This window comes from Galleria mellonella, unplaced genomic scaffold (genome assembly GCF_026898425.1).
Source record: "Galleria mellonella isolate WM207_F2 unplaced genomic scaffold, CSIRO_AGI_GalMel_v1 utg35, whole genome shotgun sequence".
Taxonomy (NCBI): Eukaryota; Metazoa; Arthropoda; class Insecta; order Lepidoptera; family Pyralidae; genus Galleria; species Galleria mellonella.
The window spans coordinates 6,610,001-6,629,311 of record NW_026442082.1 but is presented as its reverse complement, the minus strand read 5'-3'; the positions used below and the strand labels follow the sequence as shown (position 1 = coordinate 6,629,311).

General features: G+C 39.6%; 2 protein-coding genes across 2 annotated transcripts in view; both read right to left on the bottom strand.

Annotated features, from left to right (window-relative positions):
• The window catches only part of LOC113514491 (actin-binding LIM protein 2), a 97,126-nt gene extending 89,650 nt beyond the window's left edge, over positions 1-7,476 (bottom strand). Inside the window, exon 1 of the mRNA XM_052896893.1 lies at positions 7,229-7,476. Coding sequence (XP_052752853.1) covers positions 7,229-7,232 — 4 coding nt within the window. The 5' untranslated portion in view covers positions 7,233-7,476. The remainder of the gene's footprint in view (positions 1-7,228) is intronic.
• A 2,598-nt stretch (positions 7,477-10,074) lies between these two features.
• The window catches only part of LOC113514490 (ubiquitin thioesterase trabid-like), a 25,281-nt gene continuing 16,044 nt past the window's right edge, over positions 10,075-19,311 (bottom strand). Inside the window, exons 9-15 of the mRNA XM_052896839.1 lie at positions 18,156-18,241; positions 17,957-18,070; positions 16,873-17,397; positions 15,266-15,398; positions 14,545-14,638; positions 13,107-13,255; positions 10,075-12,395 (exon numbers count right to left, since the gene is read on the bottom strand). Coding sequence (XP_052752799.1) covers positions 12,314-12,395; positions 13,107-13,255; positions 14,545-14,638; positions 15,266-15,398; positions 16,873-17,397; positions 17,957-18,070; positions 18,156-18,241 — 1,183 coding nt within the window. The 3' untranslated portion in view covers positions 10,075-12,313. The remainder of the gene's footprint in view (positions 12,396-13,106; positions 13,256-14,544; positions 14,639-15,265; positions 15,399-16,872; positions 17,398-17,956; positions 18,071-18,155; positions 18,242-19,311) is intronic.

Here is a 19,311-nt window from a genome sequence, read left to right as displayed (position 1 = left end):
TTATATGAAGTCTACAAGAAGACTGTACTTTCAACAAATATCTGGCAGGTTGGGTTCCAAGTTGTTCACGTCACGCTCACAGCAGCAAAAATATTTATCGAACAAAGCAATATACTTTGTGGTCGACGTAGAGTTATATTCCAAAACCCATATCGATGTAGAGTCACATTCAGAATCTCCTTACATTCGTGGCGAAGTAAATTGGAAAACGGTTCCGATATTTTACCTGTCATTGGGTAATCACGCAATAGTCATGAAATATTCAGTCAATTACCGTACCCAAAAGTGGTATTGCGTGTTTTATTAGGAGCGAAAAAACAAAAAGTAAGAGGAAATTAATGTTAGCGCAGTGGGTAAATATACTAGTAGGTGAGTTAGAGTCAATACGGTTAATCAATTTTGAGTACTTATAATTCATTGTACAATTGACCACATAGAACAATTTGAATCCCCACTCTGTGACAGTTTTTTTTAATGAATGATAATGGAATGGTAATCCCGCCAACACTAACGGTATACGCTGGCAGGGGACCAACCAGTGAGCGATGATAGACGACGATGAAAAGACAGATTAATTAACCCATTGTGATGAATACGCCTGGAATTCAGCACGATGGTTTCCAGGGGGGACCACGTGGTGGTCGACCTGACAGAGCACATTGCTAGCAATGAGACTTCTAGTCCGCGTTACTAACAATCCCTTCCCCTCCCCCCATTTTGTAACGGTTAGAATCGGAAAGAAATTAGTATTCGAGTCAATACCGTTCTATAATACTAACCAAACCCATATATAGTTTCTATCTGCTTAGAACAAACTATAAATGTATCAAACTGAGACTCGAAGCTTTTACGATAAATAATGTATTTCTGTTATATATGCGGAAAAAGAGATGTGAGAGGATTCTGAAAACTTACATCTGGCCGTATATACTTAGCAATCCGGGTGTATTTTTGTGTTGCGTGTCAAATCCTTTGCCGAAATGGTCATCTTAAGTCCTGTATACACAAATATCGGCTTATAGGAATCTGATTTAAGTAATAAAGTTGTTATTCGTTTAGATTCTATTATTTGGTATTCATTACTAAGATGGAGTCAGAGAAGCGTGCATAGCGTATTTTAAAGGCACACTGAAATCTCATTCAATATGGCCCTAGCCAAGCAACCGACTAGAAATTCCCAGAGTGCAATAGTAGCCGGTAACTGGAGCAGGCGTATGCATTCGATACCCGCACCGACACCGTCACCAGACACCACTCCGTGCCGCACCACTGACGCCCTCACTGCGACAGCGCTCCCATATCAAAACAGGGTATAGTCCGTTTCAATACAACTTATTAATTTTTTATACCACAAAGGTGGCAAACAAGCATATAACTCGTCTGATAGTAAACGTCACCGTAGCCTATGGACGCTGCAATACTAACTTTTAACCAAGTAAAAGTCATTTGCTTGGGCACCTCTGTTCCATTTATATTTCTACTGTGAAGCAGTAATGTTTGCATGGCTATGTTTCGGTTTGAAGGGTGGGATCTCTCTCTCTTCAGTCGTACACTCTTGGCAGAGTGGTCGTGGTTTTCACAATGACGGTGGATCGTCGGTGAGGCTCTCCTTCGCGATTGAGGGTGAAGGGTGGGATATGGCAGTGAATTTACAGTAGTACAGAGGAATAACTCCTGAGTCCTCAGGAATGGCAACGCATGAAGGGTATTGTGGGTGACACAATACCCTGTTATGTTCATGGTACCGTTCATGTCTATAGGTGATGGTTACCACTTTCCATCAGGTGGGCCGTCAGCTTTTTTGCCATTCTAAGTTGCATAAAAAAAAGTTTTATTGCAATTATCACAATCATCATCATCATATCAGCCTTTAACTATCTACTGCTGAACATAAGGCTCTCCCTTAGGGGGGTTTTGCAAGTAGTTGCCACGCTTGGCAGGCGGATTTACAATCGCATTTAGACTTTGGAGATATTTTAAGAGGAACGCTGCTGCCCATCCATCGCCCTCCCTTAGGCGTCTCTCCACACCCACGGGAAAGGAAGGGGGTGGCCTATTCTATGCCGAATCACAATAACACTCTCCAAACGAATTTAATAACAACTGTAACAAATTTGACACCTGTGGTCTATGGCCCGTGGGACTAAGATCTTCAACCGAACCACAGCCACGTATGCACGGCTGCTGGAGCGAGGTTCGTCTAATTCATCAGTAAGAACACTAATAAGGTTGTTACTATCTGAATTCACAAACACAGGCTACAATTATAACGGTATGTATCATTTCATTGGGTTCGAGCAACCAATCAAAATAAGATAAACACCTGTATCGCAAACGAGGCACTTTTTTTATCATAACTCGCTAAACTATTAGTAAGGTGCCGCCTAATTCCTATGGAGTCTCTATACAAGAGATAACAATTCCACTAACAATTAATTTGTATTCCACAAAAAAAACTCGACTTCAACTATGGCAAAATCTGTTATTTTGATTTAGAACTGAATTACTGAACCGACTTTGATACAATTTCTATAGGATAAATTTGGAAGTACATGCTTTAGGAAAAAAAAAGAATTTTCCAAATCAGCGGGTCAACCATGAAATGAAATTCCGAATTTTCGGATTTAATTTCTTGTTTTTGTTTATATCAAAATCAGACCAATAAATGGAGTTTAACATTTCGTTCGTCATACATCCTATCACAAAAGTACGATATTTTAACATTTGTAATATTTCCAAACATGACATGTATTATGTAGTGTTAACATCAAATTTGTGTTTCGTTTGGCTCCGAAATTTCGGAGAACAGTTTAAGGTAGGCCCTCAGTTTACAACTGGCGGAGTAATGAGGTAATAAACTTAAAAAAAAACAACCAATTAAAAAACTCTTTCTTTTTAGAGTCGATAGAAGAGAGAAGATTGAAAATTGTCTATAAATAGTACCGGGTGTTTCAAATATCTTTTTGTCTATTCATATAATAAAATTGCAACTAGACGATATCAGATCATACGGGAGATATCTAAGAAAAACTCATTGATACATTTTTACAAGAGCAATTGAAACCAAAATAATATTTTTTTAAATTTTTGGCGGTCTGTATATTTATTCCCGCAACACGTAATCACTTAACTGGATGCGGTTTTCACTAAACTGGATGCGGTTTTCACAGTTGTGTTCCTGAAGATATAACTTAAAATCTGGTGCAGTTAACCTTGATACGCCATTCAGAAGTGGTCTATTTAATTGGTTTTCCTACTTCTGTAATCCATGCATACAAAGTAGCGGGCAAAAACTTAGTGTTTTATATTACCTGTCACGACTCTTATTATTCTACGGCGGAGGTATAGTTCTTTTCGTTGGGTATTTCGAGTCTAGTGTATTAGTTCATACAGTTCACTACGCAAGTATACACACAGCGGAATACTTGTATGTAAACTACATCGTTATTCGTTTAGTTCTTAGTGACTACTCAACCCAATTCCCATTTTGTCACGTTCCGCCGAAGTATGAACAAGTTATAAAACTACACGAAGGACTTAGACGAAGGAACTCTTTTTTCGCTACGTGTTAATGAACACTGTACATTGACCAATCTAATTATACTCATTCAAGTTCGCCGGTTACTCTTGGTTCTTTTTACGGTTTCAAAACTTATTGAGAGTAGTATTGTGTTATTGAATTTCAAAGTACAATTTGGATTAAATGTTGGTTTCAACCATATCTACAATGGTAATAGGTATCATTCAGCAGCCGTCTGGCAGCCTGGCGCACGCTCATTTGCATTAATTACCAAACTGACCCACATTGGAGTCGACACAACTTTACGAAGCCATAAACATTGTATATTTGGTAGCATATGTTATTCTAGAAGGTATTGTCTGTATAATAGGTACCTATGTAGTACTATGTACATACTGACGTCCCTCCGTTAGTCCTTGTAGAGCCCAACGTGGTGTAAGCTCGTTGAAACTTGAAGTCGATGCATAAACATCCTATATTTATCTTTCTTTGTCACATCCTTCCACCCGTCTGAATAAGCTGCCCAATCATTTATTTATGGAGTGGATGGATATCATATGCCTCATTCTAGCAAAGGATAGCAAATCTCTACAAATAAATCTATCAAAAAATCATTAGCTAGCATATATATATATATATATTGTCTCCAGTTTGACTATATGATATAAGAGTATTAAATTGATTATTAGAATTATATTCAATTAAGTACTTTGTTTTGAACGCTGATCGTGCTGAATGCGAAATTTTACAAACCTAGGCTCATAAATTAGATTTCGTTCATATACAAAGGGGAAATTACTTTTAGACATAAAATCACACACACTGCTGGTAATCGTTAGGGAATATATGTACATATGTTATACTCACATCCGAGATCTAAACATCGCATACTGGGAGGAATTTACTCCCACGAACATTTAAATTATAGAATAAGTTTTTACCAAAGTTTAACGTAGAGACTACAATATGGGACTCTTGAAAAGGACTTAATAAAATAATTTCAGGATCGGCGTTACTGGTACCTGGGAGCATCCAAAAAATGCAGCAAAGGTTTACCATCAAATGAGTCCGGTTGTTTTATAGCTACGACTGTGGTTTAAAAACCCAAATATATAGCCGACCAATTGAGTAGTTTTAACTCGTACAACTGATCAGAGAATATCCAGGAACAAGCTATAGGAACGCTGAGCCTTCATTCGCCGATAATGAATCTATCTTCACAATAACCTAACGATCTAAATTTAGCGAAACATCTTTGATTTTATTGTTTATAGCAGCGGCTATCGAACCCTATTGTAATCAAGGCCCGGCATGTTCTCGCCCGGTTTGTTATTTTATAAGTACTACAGTATTCATCTACTGGGATAAACACAATTTTGCCCATAAGGATGAAGATTTTGTCTCATGGGAATTTTTCTTTTGCGAAACGATAAAAATTAGCCTCTTTCTCTATTTCATATAATTTGTATAATACAAAATTTCATAGTGATTGGTTAAGGGCAAAATCTTGAATATATATACAAACAGTAAGATCCCGCTTAACACTGTTTCGGTTTAGCGCTCTTTTATTTCAACCCGGGGATTCCCGAAATTGCTCGCAGCGATAGGTTTCCAAATATGTACATAACATATACAATACAGGGTAGTTGCATTTTTTGTTTGGTGCGCTACAAATATATTGATAGTAGTGATTTCAAAGAAGAGCAAAACAGAACTTTTGATGGCGTTTGTAAAAAGGAGTTTGACCACTATAACTGAAATTATGGACCAATTTGTTGAAAATGATCCAAATGTTGACAGGAGTTCAAAAGCAAGATGGGGTGTTACAGATGCTTTATCCACTTATCAACAACTGCTAACAGAACGCAAAAAGAAAAAGCAGACTACATTAGATGCCTTCTTGACAAAAAGGCAGAAAATTGGAAACACAGAATAGACCGAATGATCTGACCGACTTGGAATTTTATTTGTTTTTATATGTATATATTCGTTTATATTGTTTTTATTTTTGTAAGAAATAATAATTATTAAATACCTATACAATTTTCAATCCTGCCCTAACCCCATTATTTACTTGTTAAAAATATCCTCGTTTAGGGCTGTTTCGCATTATGCTCTACTTTGATGGAACATATCCTACGCGTTATGCAGGGTCATACTGTGTGTGTGTATGTATGTATATAAGTGTATATATATATATATATATATATATATAAATATATATATATATAAATAGTTAAAAAGGCTCAGACAACTTACAATCTGGAATTATAATAATGAGTACATTCAAATTAATTTAGTATTAATTCGCTGATGTCACTTTAATGGAATTAATATCTCTTTGTATATATATAATGCTGGCATAAAAGCACTTAAATTTGCTGATAATGAAGTGATAAGTGCACTGACATTGAAACAATTATTATAAGATATGTATGTATTAAAGAAACTGTACTTATATATATATATATATATATAATTTTTTTTTGTCTCCACCAATTCACTATTTTTATCAGATAAGTCCGTCTTTGTACTCTTCTTTTCTTAAGAACTCTGTATATACAAGCAATATTTTTAAATAATTAATTAACAAGCTCTCATACCTAACTAAAATGTTAATCAAAGATTCATTAAATGTAAATCTTCCATTGAAATTTGGCCTTGAAGAATTCAATGTTAGATGTATGATTAATGTATCAGATTGCTACAAAAAGCACATTTAAAACTGTTAAGTCATTTATGAAATTGACAAACAATTCAGACATTGCCAGACTCTGAACAGACAATCTTGATTCTCTCAGTCTGTATTGTTGAGAGCGACACTCTAAATTTTACTAATAAATGAGTAGATTCCAATAGGTGATAAATTATAATAAGTCACATTGCAGAATAACTATTTATAAAAAAATAATATTTTTTTTTTTATAAATAGCCAGCTTGCATTTATAACTTACTCTTATGCATCTTGAATCTTATATAGTGAGGTACACACAATTAAATTTTGATAAAATATAAGTATCTTGATTTTTTTTGACAAACTAATTATATAAAAACAAAACTACTGCATGAATAAACAATTGTAATTTCACATAGTTTATTGGGTGTTTTATATTTCAATAAATAAAAATAGATAACAATTACGTCTACATATAAAAAGCAAGAGTAAATAAAAATCTGTTCTATTTATTGTCCAATTTGTTTTAGAGTCTAAATACAATGAATGGACAAACTTAGACGTAAGCAAGCTGTGAGCAAGGACACGCTGATTAGAGACCACTGTGATATAATTACCTAGCAAACCTCTGCTAATCATTTAACGCAAATTATCTAATAACAACGCACATATAACCTACTGTATGAATAGTACAAGTTATTGTTGATAAAGAATATGCAAATGCTACCTTGTACTATTGTAAAAAAATAAAGGAAATTACTAAAAGCGCTATTTTATGTTTTATTATGAAATTCTTCACTTCTTTCATAAAATGATGAAAAAAAGATAATATTTTAAGCTCAATATTGGAACAGGCGACGCATGAGAAAAATCAATAATTGCACCAATAAACAAGGTGGCGTTAGAAAGTGCGCTTTTTATTTATTAAAGATATAGAACTATTTACTCTGACTTTTTTAAAATTACTCACTGAAACACAGACATACCGTAATAATTGTATAAAATATTTGAAAACCACTAGCCGGTATACTCACCCATTATGTTCAACTGCTTTACTGTGCTCGCTAATCAAACAAATTGATCAGGATCTCATTTCAATTATCATTTTAACACATATTGCACTTCACAGTCTTTTAAAGTCAATTTACTATTTTATAATTCAAATGAAAACAAAAAATTCCAATACACGGCGCTCCTATTTTTTCGCCGCAGGCAAAGCAAGGCAAGCAAGACAACCAACCAACAAAATCAACTGTCAGTCAAGACGACCGATGAGGGGGGCGCGCGCGTGTGAGGGAGCTAGAGCGAAGAGCGAGTAGGTAAATTGCGGGCGTACCTGTGCGTTCCGATTTCAATTTTTTAGATATAAATGCATTCACATAATTTTATTTTTATCAATGACTAGTGACCCACCCCGACTTTGGACGGTTAGATAAAAAGTTAAATTGGTATTTTTACTTAGTACTTTACTTGGATACGAATAGGTGTGATGAACGTAGTGAGTGAACAGCCTTACGCTTAATATTGCTTCAAGTAACACTCCTAACTTGGAGCAATATTAAGCGTAAGGCTGTTCACTCTCTTCGAAGTTTTTCATAAATTTTACGAAAAAAATCTACTATATACTTTTATATAATCAAACTTGATTATAAAATTATTTCATTAGATAAGGATTAATATCACGATGTGAATGTCATAATTTTTAATACTACGCGTAACTGTTTTAATTTGAAAAAAAAAATGGTTATTTTAAGTGTAATAGATGAGTTACATATACAGACTCGCGGATTTTTTGTGGGCAGTGATAAGTACTATAAACATGTAGTACATTATTTTATCAGAAAATTATTATGAATAGTTTTCACAGCGCCCGCCAAATAAAGCTGAATTTTGCTACTTAAATAATTTGAATGATGGCGGTCTTCCAACGTGCGTTTTTTAAGGCACTTTCTTCTACGTACAACCACTTTTTAGAGGGGGGAAAGGGATTGTAAGTAATGGAGGCTGAGAATCCCATTGCTAGCAATATACCCACCCAGGTCGACCTCCTCGCGGTTCTCCCTGAAAACTATCATGGTTAATTCCTGATAAATTCATCATGACGGGCTAATCGGCCTGTATTCATTCTCATCTATCACCCTTCACTGGAGCTCCGCAAGCGTATACCGTCAGCGCAGACGGGATTACCATACCATTTTCACCCATAAAAAAAAAACACTTTTTAGAATCAACTTCCAGCAGCAGTATTTTCGCACCGATACATCATAGCCTTCAAGAAAAGAGCATATTCCTTTTTAAAAGGCCGGCAGCACACTTGTAATGCTTCTGGTGTTGCGAGTGATCATGGGCGGCGATAGTCACTTACCATCAGGTGAGCCGCATGCTCTTTTGCACCGTGTATTATAAAAAAAAGTTTAGAGACTGCGGATTTCGTAGAAAAATAAAGAAGGTGCAGGAGCCCTAAGATTTCTGCGTTGACGATCCGGGTACACTTTTAACAGAGACCGGTAGAAAGGTATGTTTGCAGATAAATATGACTTGGTTGAGGAGGCGGTCCAGCTTATCGAGAAGATCTTCATTGAGATCTGGCTAACATGCATCAGCATAATCAATAATAGCGAAAATTACGTGTGTGAACAAAACTAATTTTTGTAGCGGTAGGCGGAAAGTTCCTAAAGCGGTATAAGGTGCGTAGAATAGCAACAACCAACTGAGTTGTGATCTATGTAAAAGCCGACATCTTTAACGCTAGCTTTCATTGATTGGCGCCATTCTAAATTCAACTAATTGTCTGGAATTGCCGCTTATATGAGCTGACACTTGGAAGACTGTAAACACGTAAACTGATTGGGGTAATTCTCTTTCATCTATTAAAAGGATATATTTACTTACAGATTGGTCCCATAGAAATTTTATCAAAATCGGTTCAGTAATTTAGTTTTTAAATGAAACTAACTGATTTTGTTACAATTAAACTTTGTTGAATACAATATTTTATTATTAGTTATTTAATACAGAGGTGGCGAGTAGAGCTTTCAATTAAAAATTCCCTTATTACCCGACTATCGAAAGATGGTGAACGTTTTATGGATATGTATATACTTATATCTAGCATGCAACTCGTAACCTACACGAACGGTTCAATGAGTTTGAATATGTAGAGCAGATGTTCCTACGCGTACACGGACGACTTCAAAAACGAAGACGTTCTCAATTTGGTTCTATTTTTTTTTTATGTTTGTTACCTCACAACTCTGCCAGTTCTAAACCAACTTTGTAAAATCATTACCTGAAACTTATACTTACAGATTGGTCTCATAGGAATTATATCAAAATCGGTTTAATAGTTAACTTTTTAAAATTAAAATAACTGGTTTTGTCACATACGTAATCTGTTTTTTTTTTCGCTGTGGGATAAAGTTTAATTTTACTTTTGTTAATTTACATTTCTAATATTCGTACGGATTTCTTATTTGATCACACTTTACACAGCTGAATGATTGGAAATAACATATCATAAAGATCACAACAGTTGTCAATTATTGTAGTATGAAGATCTCAAAGGTGAATCTTTTTTAATGGGTGATAATGGAATGGTAACCCCACCCGCACTATCGGTATACACCGGCGGGACACCAGTGAAGGATGATAGATGAGGATGAAGTAGGTCAGTTAGTCCATCGTGACGAATTCAACAAGAATTGTTCACGATGGTTTCCAGGGGGAACCACGTGGAGGTCGACCTAATAGGGCATATTGCTAGCAATGGGGCTGTCAAACTCCATTACTAACAATCCCTTTCCCCCCTCTATAACTAAGTTATCAAGCGTGCGTTGTTTACAAGAGGTCAAACGACAAACAGAGAAATAAAACTAGCATCGAACAACTTCATAAAATAAGTGCTTTATTGATTAATATTAGTAGGTAATAGAATAGGTACATAATTTTAATGTATCTCGGGTGTTAGCTATTACGCGCTGTGATCCGTGGCGGCGTTACCCACTAAATTATTTACACAATTTAGGACAAAGGTAAACAAAAACATTCTAATTGGCTTAAAAATTTTATTAATAGATTAAACCAAGCTTCTCAGAGGCAATTCAGTAATTCAATGTTAGGACAGTAATACTGAAATCACCGTTCCGCTATGCGCGCACTCTAATGTAACAAGCCTCGGTCGCTCTGCAAACTAGTGTGGAACTATAATGATAGGAAGTCGAGTTCGGGCGCACCTCTCACCTCTCCGCCTGCTGAACACGGCCAGTGCGGCGCGTCTCTCGTCCGCACGGCGCCGGCGAGCTACTACGACGGTTCAGCAGCAGCTCGTAGGTCGGCGCAGACCAACCATATGGAGGCGAAGAGATTGGCAACGCACGAACTTCTCGTCAATGCTTCACACCTACAACTCCATCGCTAGTTACGTTACACCAATATGAGTCTTGTGCTCAAGAAGCTAAAGTCGATTTTCATGATAACAAATTACGCATCCTCAGAACCGTCTGCGCACATCCTTACCTACCCATCGTAATTCTGATTATTATTTGATTTTCACCAAAGTTATATGAATAAAAATAGTGCTCGCCCTTGCTTGCTGAGAACATGTCATTTTTCTAAAACGTTCAATAAGTACAAGTGCACACCGGCCCGCAGCCGACGAGCCGCACAGCACTTAGTAAAACCAGTACCTAAACTGCAAATTTTGTAAACCCCTAGAGACGCCGAGGCAAACAATGCGCCCTGCTCACGCGCGTGCGCACTAAGCAATGCAGCACAGATCTATACATGTAGAGAATTATTTTGCAAATCAATCATTTGTATATACAACAATATAAACCAAAATTATGTAATAAATATTATAACCTTATACTCTCTGTACACTGTCGTAAACAACTTTTATAGACTCTTTTTTTTTATATTAATATTGTTAAACTTTTGTTTTCCAAGTTCCATGAAAGTCACATTCTATGCTAGTCGAATAAAACAAAAAGCACTAACATGTCTTATACTACATCTAGCGAATACAGATTCAAAGCCATTAATATAAATTTACTTGGTTTGAGTCCGACATGTAGCGTTTGAACATTCGTTTGGTGGTAACGGATACCCGGTGTGAACAACTACAAGTGATTAGTAACAATTGCAGGAGGATAGTACGAATAAAACAATTATTTATGCACCTCATAAACGTTCACACTTATTCCTTTGCCGAAATATTTAAAAAAAAATTATTGTCTATGCGAGACCACAGATTGTAGTGAAGTGTTTAAAAGCGTTACTGTGAAGGCTGTGACCATGATGAGATATACTTATTTGTACTGTCGGAACAACGATACAATTAGATGAGTCCAATAGCATTTTGTCCCGCGTTCCAGGCTCTATTTTTTTTTTTTTTTTGTATAGAATACTTACTATACATTATATAAAGATCAGCAAATACGAGTATCAGCTAGTGTCGCAGTAAACATTCCAAGTGAACACCACAGGGGCAACGGCCGACGTCATACATCGGCTCGTTGCCGTATTGGTCGCGCTCGAGAAGCTCTCGCCTGACTGCAGTTTGCAAAGTGAACACCAAATTGATGCCAATAAACCAGAACTTGTCTTTTGTTGTCTTGTACTTATACTTTATGTAGTGTTGTGTAAAAAAAATTAATACATTAATAACAGGCTGAAAATAAAAATAATGAAAAGAAAGAATGCTTTTGTATAAGCCTACCTAAGTATATATTGTTTGATCATTACCTCACAGACTAGAGTGCGAATGAGACGGAAGACACGCGAAAGGAAGTTCCCGGCGCTATCCCTGGTGCGGAGCTTGTCGAGCGCGACAGTAGCTGAGCGTGAATAGTGTTCGATACATAAGCGCGTAGTTTTCCCTACTCAATTATAAAATATAATAATATTATTGCAATTCAATAAGTTGTATAAATAAATTCAACTATAAGTAAAATGACCCCCGAATTCGTAATAGTGAGCAACATGACAATTAACTAAACTCAAATATCCGTCATAATATTAAATTAATATTATTCCTTTCGTTTCGTTTATTTTGTTAAACTTATTGATGGTCGGTAATCGGTTAGGTGGCCGGTAGTGCGGAGTGGTGGGCGGCGCCGCGGTCACTCCTCGTCGCTGTCGGCGTCGCTGGAGAAGTCCGCGGCGGCCGCCAGCCGCGGCGGGAACGGCCCGCGCGTCTGCTGCCTGCGGACACATCCACACTTCATATATATACTATACGGCGGTGCATGATTATTTTTTCGCAATTTTTGGGCAAAAGTTTTTCTAATTTTAGAACGAAATTTTGGAGAAATTTCTGAGAATAGAAAAATGGGCTTGGAGAAATTTACACGATTACAGTAGAAAATATGATTGAAGGTACGTAACGGAAAAAAGTACTCGTAGAGAGAGAAAAGTAGAAAGAAAAGAAATGACCTATCTTCGTGATGATTATGTTTGTGTATTGGTGCATGTGTATGTATATATTTATTTTTGAATGTATATATCTGTTGCGTATGTGTAAAAATATTATTGTGACTTTTGATGATGACTGATGAACGGTTGCCTGCCTATTGGATTTGTTTATTTTTAACAATTATCAACTACATAATCTACAGAATTTAATTTAGAAAAACCTGTTATTGGCCACACTACTTTGTTATAAAATGTTTGTTAATTATATTTGTAAACCACTGTTGGTTTTTTAAAATAAATTAATTAATATTGTGGCATATGGCAATGAAAAATTATTCTACTTTGTGACAAGTGTAAAAATCCTGAAAATTATGTTGATTTGGAGAAAAAATATGTGATGTTTGAGTAAAAATCTAAATTCGCAACTGGCACAACCCTGTGCTCATTTGTAGTCGGCCAATCACGTTTGTAGTGTGTGCGGGTGGGTAGGTGTATACTGACGCGAGGCGGCGGTAGTGGTTGAGCCACTCCTCGAGCATCTGCGCCTGCAGCAGCGGGCGCGCGTGCAGCTGCTGCCGCGCGGCCAGCAGCCCGTCGCTCGTCACGCACGCCGACAGCCAGCGCCGCATCACGTCCTCCGCGTTCTCCATCTGCGGCAAACGCTCGCGTCACGCGCCGCCGCCACACACTCGCCACGCTCACCACACTACTCGTCACGTCAAATACACGCATACCGACAGCCAGCGCCGCATCACGTCCTCCGCGTTCTCCATCTGCGGCACACGCTCGCGTCACGCGCCGCCGCCACACACTCGCCACGCTCTCCACTCGTCACGTCAAATACACGCATACCGACAGCCAGCGCCGCATCACGTCCTCCGCGTTCTCCATCTGCGGCACACCCTAGCGGCACGCCCCGCCGCCACACACTCGCCACGCTCACCACACTACTCGTCACGTCAAATACACGCATACCGACAGCCAGCGCCGCATCACGTCCTCCGCGTTCTCCATCTGCGGCACACGCTCGCGTCACGCGCCGCCGCCACACACTCGCCACGCTCACCACACTACTCGTCACGTCAAATACACGCATACCGACAGCCAGCGCCGCATCACGTCCTCCGCGTTCTCCATCTGCGGCACACGCTCGCGTCACGCGCCGCCGCCACACACTCGCCACGCTCACCACACTACTCGTCACGTCAAATACACGCATACCGACAGCCAGCGCCGCATCACGTCCTCCGCGTTCTCCATCTGCGGCACACGCTCGCGTCACGCGCCGCCGCCACACACTCGCCACGCTCGACACGCTCACCACGCTCACCACACTACTCGTCACGTCAAATACACGCTCACCACACTCACCACTAACACACATTGCTCATTGTCACCTACATCTTACCCTTTCTATACATAAATAAAAACCAAAAATGGCAAAGATGTTCTATAATCGAACTTAAACTGCTAAAAGATAAAAAATAATTTGAGCTAAACATCATAATTATTGCGTAAATCAATGCTCTTCGTCGCCCTTTTAACGCTGTAGTGGTAGTGGTATTGGTTACTCCTTATATTCATTCATTCATTTCAGCCACTATCCGTCTATTGCTGGACATAAGCTTCCCTCCTCCCTCCTCATAGACTGCCATAAACAACGGTCTTGAACCATGCATCCATCGACTCCCTGCAACACATTTCAGGTCGTCACTCCATCTAGGGGGGGGGGGGGGGGGTCGTCCTACACTGCGTTTACCGGTACGTAGTCGCCATTCAAGAACCTTCCTCCTCTATCGGTTATCGCTTCTTCGAGCTATGTAACCAGCACATTGTCACTTCACATTTCTCATATAGCTACTGGTAATCACCTCGTATTCGTATACGAAGGAGTACCGTCTATTCCGTACGTGGCTGGACGTGGACATGAAGCACTCACCTCGTCGCATGTCAAGAAATGTACCGGCAACAACTTGCCCTGGGAGTCGGTGAGCGGCAGGTACGTTATGTCCTCGTGCTCCTCTTGCTGATCACTGCAATTAAATGTTACAAAATACCATTACACGATTGTCTTCTTGTCTCTTAAAAAAAAAAAAAAAAAATTAAATGCAGTAAATATTAATGAGAAGTGATACAAAAGGCGGCCTTATCTTATTTTAGTATATTTGTTTGCTACCTCTGTGCCATATAGTTAAGAGTAATCCCATCTAAAGGTTGCCTGGAAGAGATCGCTCTTAGCGACAAGGTCGCCCATTGTTTTCTCATTGTGATTATTTCTTGTAATTGTTTATACTTGTATTTAAATAAGTTTACTATTGTAATCTATTTTGGAATATTTAATAAGATAATGTTGAAACATATATATATATATATATATTTTTACTCAACTTAGAATGGCAATCAAGCTGACGGCCCACCTGATGGAAAGTGGTAACCGTCGCCTGTAGACATGAGCAGTACCATGGACATAACAGAGTATACTGTTTCGCCCATGATACCCTCTATGCGTTGCCATTCGTGAACACTCAGGTGTTATTCCACTGTACTCAGTAAATTCACGCCATATCCCACCCTTCAAACCGAAACACAGGCATGCAAACACAACTGCTTCACGGTTGAAACAAACAAAATATAATTGGTGAGCTACAGTATGCAGGTACCGGCAGATGTAGTGGTGGCGCGGCGAGTAGGGCTCCATGGGCACGAGCGCGGAGAAGTGTCCGCGCGTGTAGCCCAGGCACAGCGGCGACTTCGAGCACGCCTCGGGCTCCCACAGCAGCGGCAGGTACACGCCTGCCACACGCACACCGCACACCGCGTTACATACCTCGTGCAAACTGATAGCCCTCGCCTACTACTTAATGCGCCTTAAAATTATTTTTGAACGAAAATATTTGAAGGTAAAAATATTTCATTCAATCTGGCAAAAAAGACTTTCAAAATATTTGAGATTGTTACTTATAAAAAATAAATTAAAGTTCAATGTTAAATAAAATCTAAAACAAACTAGATCACCCTTCCTTAAACATGGTCTATTTTGGTCAAACTTGACCTGAGATTAATTATACTAAACTGGATTTGAGTGATCAAACTGAATCAAACTTAACCAAATTTGGCTAAATTGGATTAAAATCGGCTAATCAAATTCGATTTCAATTAAAAACTAAGGCAAACGAATCTTGATTTGACCCACTAAACCAAATTTTAACAAATTGGAGTATACTTAATTAAATTTATTTTTCTCAAACATGCTTGGAAATTTGAGCATTATTTTGACAACCTTCTTCGAGATAAATCGAACTTGCGGTACTGGTCGAGCAGCGGCCGGCAATAGTTGTATGAAAATCCATATCTGTCGTGTTTAGCGGCCAAATAAATTACTATGTAAAATCATATTTGTCGTGTAATTTAAAAATGGAACGATCTTCTACTCCGCAACATGGCGATCAAAGAGGTAACTTATCAAAGGTTTAATTTAAATTTCGAACTGGCTTGCACATAGAAAGCTGTTTAGTGAAAAAAAAAAAAAATACTTTGGCGCGTAAAAAACTATTGTTATTAGTTGTTCATCAACTTCGTCATTGGTTTTAAATACTTTTGTATTTGACAAAATGAGTTCAAGTGAAGACAATGAGTGTAATGAGTGCAAGAGTCGTAGTAGAAAACTTGTTGCCGCCAAAATGTAAAGAAAAATATTTGAAAATCTATGAAAATTTTGTTCAATGGAAGAATGAAAGAAAATCGAAATCCTTATCCGAAAATGTTTTTCTGGCTTATTTCGGCGAACTCGCCAAGAAAGTGAAGCCTACAACGCTTTGGGTCATTTATTCAATGCTAAAATGCACAATTTTAATGAAACATTACGTGAATTTGAATAATTTCCGCGCATTATTTGAGAAAAGTACTATACTAGCCTTGGCCGCAACTACGCATTGATGGACTCACGTATGTGTGCCTCGGGTTCCCCTCGGCCCACATTCACACGTTCGTCCATCAATGCCTCTCTTGCCGGCCGCTGCAGTAATGTACTATAAATACATATGTATGGCTAACATGTGACAGTATGGCTAAGTTTAGTCAAGTTTTATCGGATTGGGCAAAATTTGATCAGTTTAGTCATGTTTCAACGAATTTAGCTAAGTTTGGTCAAGTTTAGCTAAATTAGGTTAAGTCTAGACAAATTATGTTAAATTTAATGAAGCGTTGTTAAGTTTGGTTTGGACCTAATTTGGCTTTGTTTAGTTTCGGTCAGGTTTTGTGTGCATACCCCTGAAGCGCGCGTAGCCGAGCGCGTCGCCGCGGTGCGAGGCGACCAGGTCGACGCCGAGCACGAGCAGCGGGCGGCGCAGCAGGTGCGCGAGCGCGAACACGTGCAGCTGGCGCAGCGCGGCGCCGGGGCGCGCGGCGGCGGCGGCCAGGCGCGCCCACTCGGCGCGCAGCTGCGCCTCGTCGGGCGCGTACTGCAGCCGCGCCGCCTGCGCGCGCTCCCACGCCGCCCACCGCTCGTACAGCCCGCCCCACCCGCCAGCACCGCCCGCCAGCAGCGCCGCCAGCGCGCCGCGCAGCGAGTGCTGCCGGTCCGCCACGCCGTACGCCGCCTGGCTCACCGCGTCCGGCAGGCAGTCGCCCGCCGACCGGTTCCACAGCGCGTACAGCCGCGACCCCAGCCGCTCCGTCAGCTCGCCACTCCAGTTGATCACCGCCGGCTCCGCCTCCAGCGTCTGCTGCGCCTCCCGGTCCAGCACCTCCGAGAACAGCTGCTCCTGGATCGCCGCCGGCAGCTCCTCGATCTCTGCGGGGCCACCGCCACATATCACTACTTTACAACTCTTTTTAACCTCGAAAAATGAAAGAGTGCGCCTAGAAATAGAAACGCAAGATACCAGAATAAGGAAAACTCGACACCCTCCACGAGTTACGACTATAACATGTCTCCAAACCTAACCTTCATACGACTTTCGTGCAACTCATGTCATAATACAATTTCATTCCGAAATCATACCCAAAGACAAAGAGTAATGTTATAACATACATTCTCGTTGACGACTTCGAGCGTAGTGCTCTCAATCGTAACCGGTATAGATGTGACATGGACGTTAAACATAATTTTAGTCTTATCCAAGTTCATGTCCTACTTGTTCAGAAGCACCATTGAGGTCATTAAGCATACTATTTCAATCCTCCAGGAATTCCGCCATGACTAACTACATCATCAATAAATCAAATGCAAATGATGTATTCTCTCCTTTGATATTTGTTCCATATCTTTTCCAGTTCAAAACTTTAAAAACATCCTCCAATAGAGCTATGAAGAGTTTCAGCGATATAAAAAGAAAATCAGTAACTCGTACCTGCAGGCAAAGAGAAAGTGCAGAACTCGTTGATATACCGGCACGGAAAGCTGCCCTTCTTCACCCGGATACAGCTCGCCATGTGTCGCCGTATCGCCGACGCCAAATCTGGCGCTGAATACGTTCAGTATTTTATTAATATTCAGTACTATTTAGTCCTTCACTCTAATTACGCTGAATGTAATAAACTACTACTTACCTATATACGATGGAGATCTTTTTAGGCCAGAGCCACCCCCTGATATTCGAGACAGTAAACTTGCTAAAATTTCTTGTCTTTGAAATCTGAAATTTATTTAATTATTTATTTATAGGACGAGATATTGTACCAAACATATTGTAACAAACATTAAATATAATGCAATATTAATGTGCACGTGCTTGTTCAAGGTATTTATAGCATGTACTTTAACATAAATATACAGTATGGAAAGAAATAGAACAATTTGAAGGAATTAAATTAAAATAAAGAATTACAACTAATAATAGTAGTAATAGAGCTCCGACTAAATTATTTTTGTCAAATTTGAACTCTGCACTTTACCAAAAAATTTATTATTTTATGATAATAAAGTTATACCATAACACTGCAAAATATATAAGGTGTTTCCAAATTATCTGCATTCCCTTTAAGGGAATATAGTACATATTATACACATACGTTTCCATAATGATAGAATTTCGTATCTCAAATTTTATAAAATTTTTCATACAAAAAAAATCTTAATAAATGTAGATTTTTCACCCTGTGTAAAAAGTACTTTTTAAAAAAGCGACGTGGCCACTTTTTTCACAACTGCAATAGTGTTTGAGCGTGTGGCCCGCGTCGAAGGCGGAGGCGCGGTCGAGCAGCGGCAGCTCGTGTATGTGTGTGTGTGTGTGTGTGTGTGTGTGTGTGTGTGTGTGTGTGTGTGTGTGTGTGTGTGTGTGTGTGTGTGTGTGCGCACCTGATGGCGAGGTGCACGAGCGTGTGGCCCGCGTCGAAGGCGGAGGCGCGGTCGAGCAGCGGCAGCTCGTGTATGTGTGTGTGTGTGTGTGTGTGTGCGCACCTGATGGCGAGGTGCACGAGCGTGTGGCCCGCGTCGAAGGCGGAGGCGCGGTCGAGCAGCGGCAGCTCGTGTATGTGTGTGTGTGTGTGTGTGTGTGTGTGTGTGTGTGTGTGTGTGTGTGTGTGTGTGTGTGTGTGTGTGTGTGTGCGCGCACCTGATGGCGAGGTGCACGAGCGTGTGGCCCGCGTCGAAGGCGGAGGCGCGGTCGAGCAGCGGCAGCTCGTGTATGTGTGTGTGTGTGTGTGTGTGTGAGCGCCACAGATGGCGAGGTGCACGAGCGTGTGGCCCGCGTCGAAGGCGGAGGCG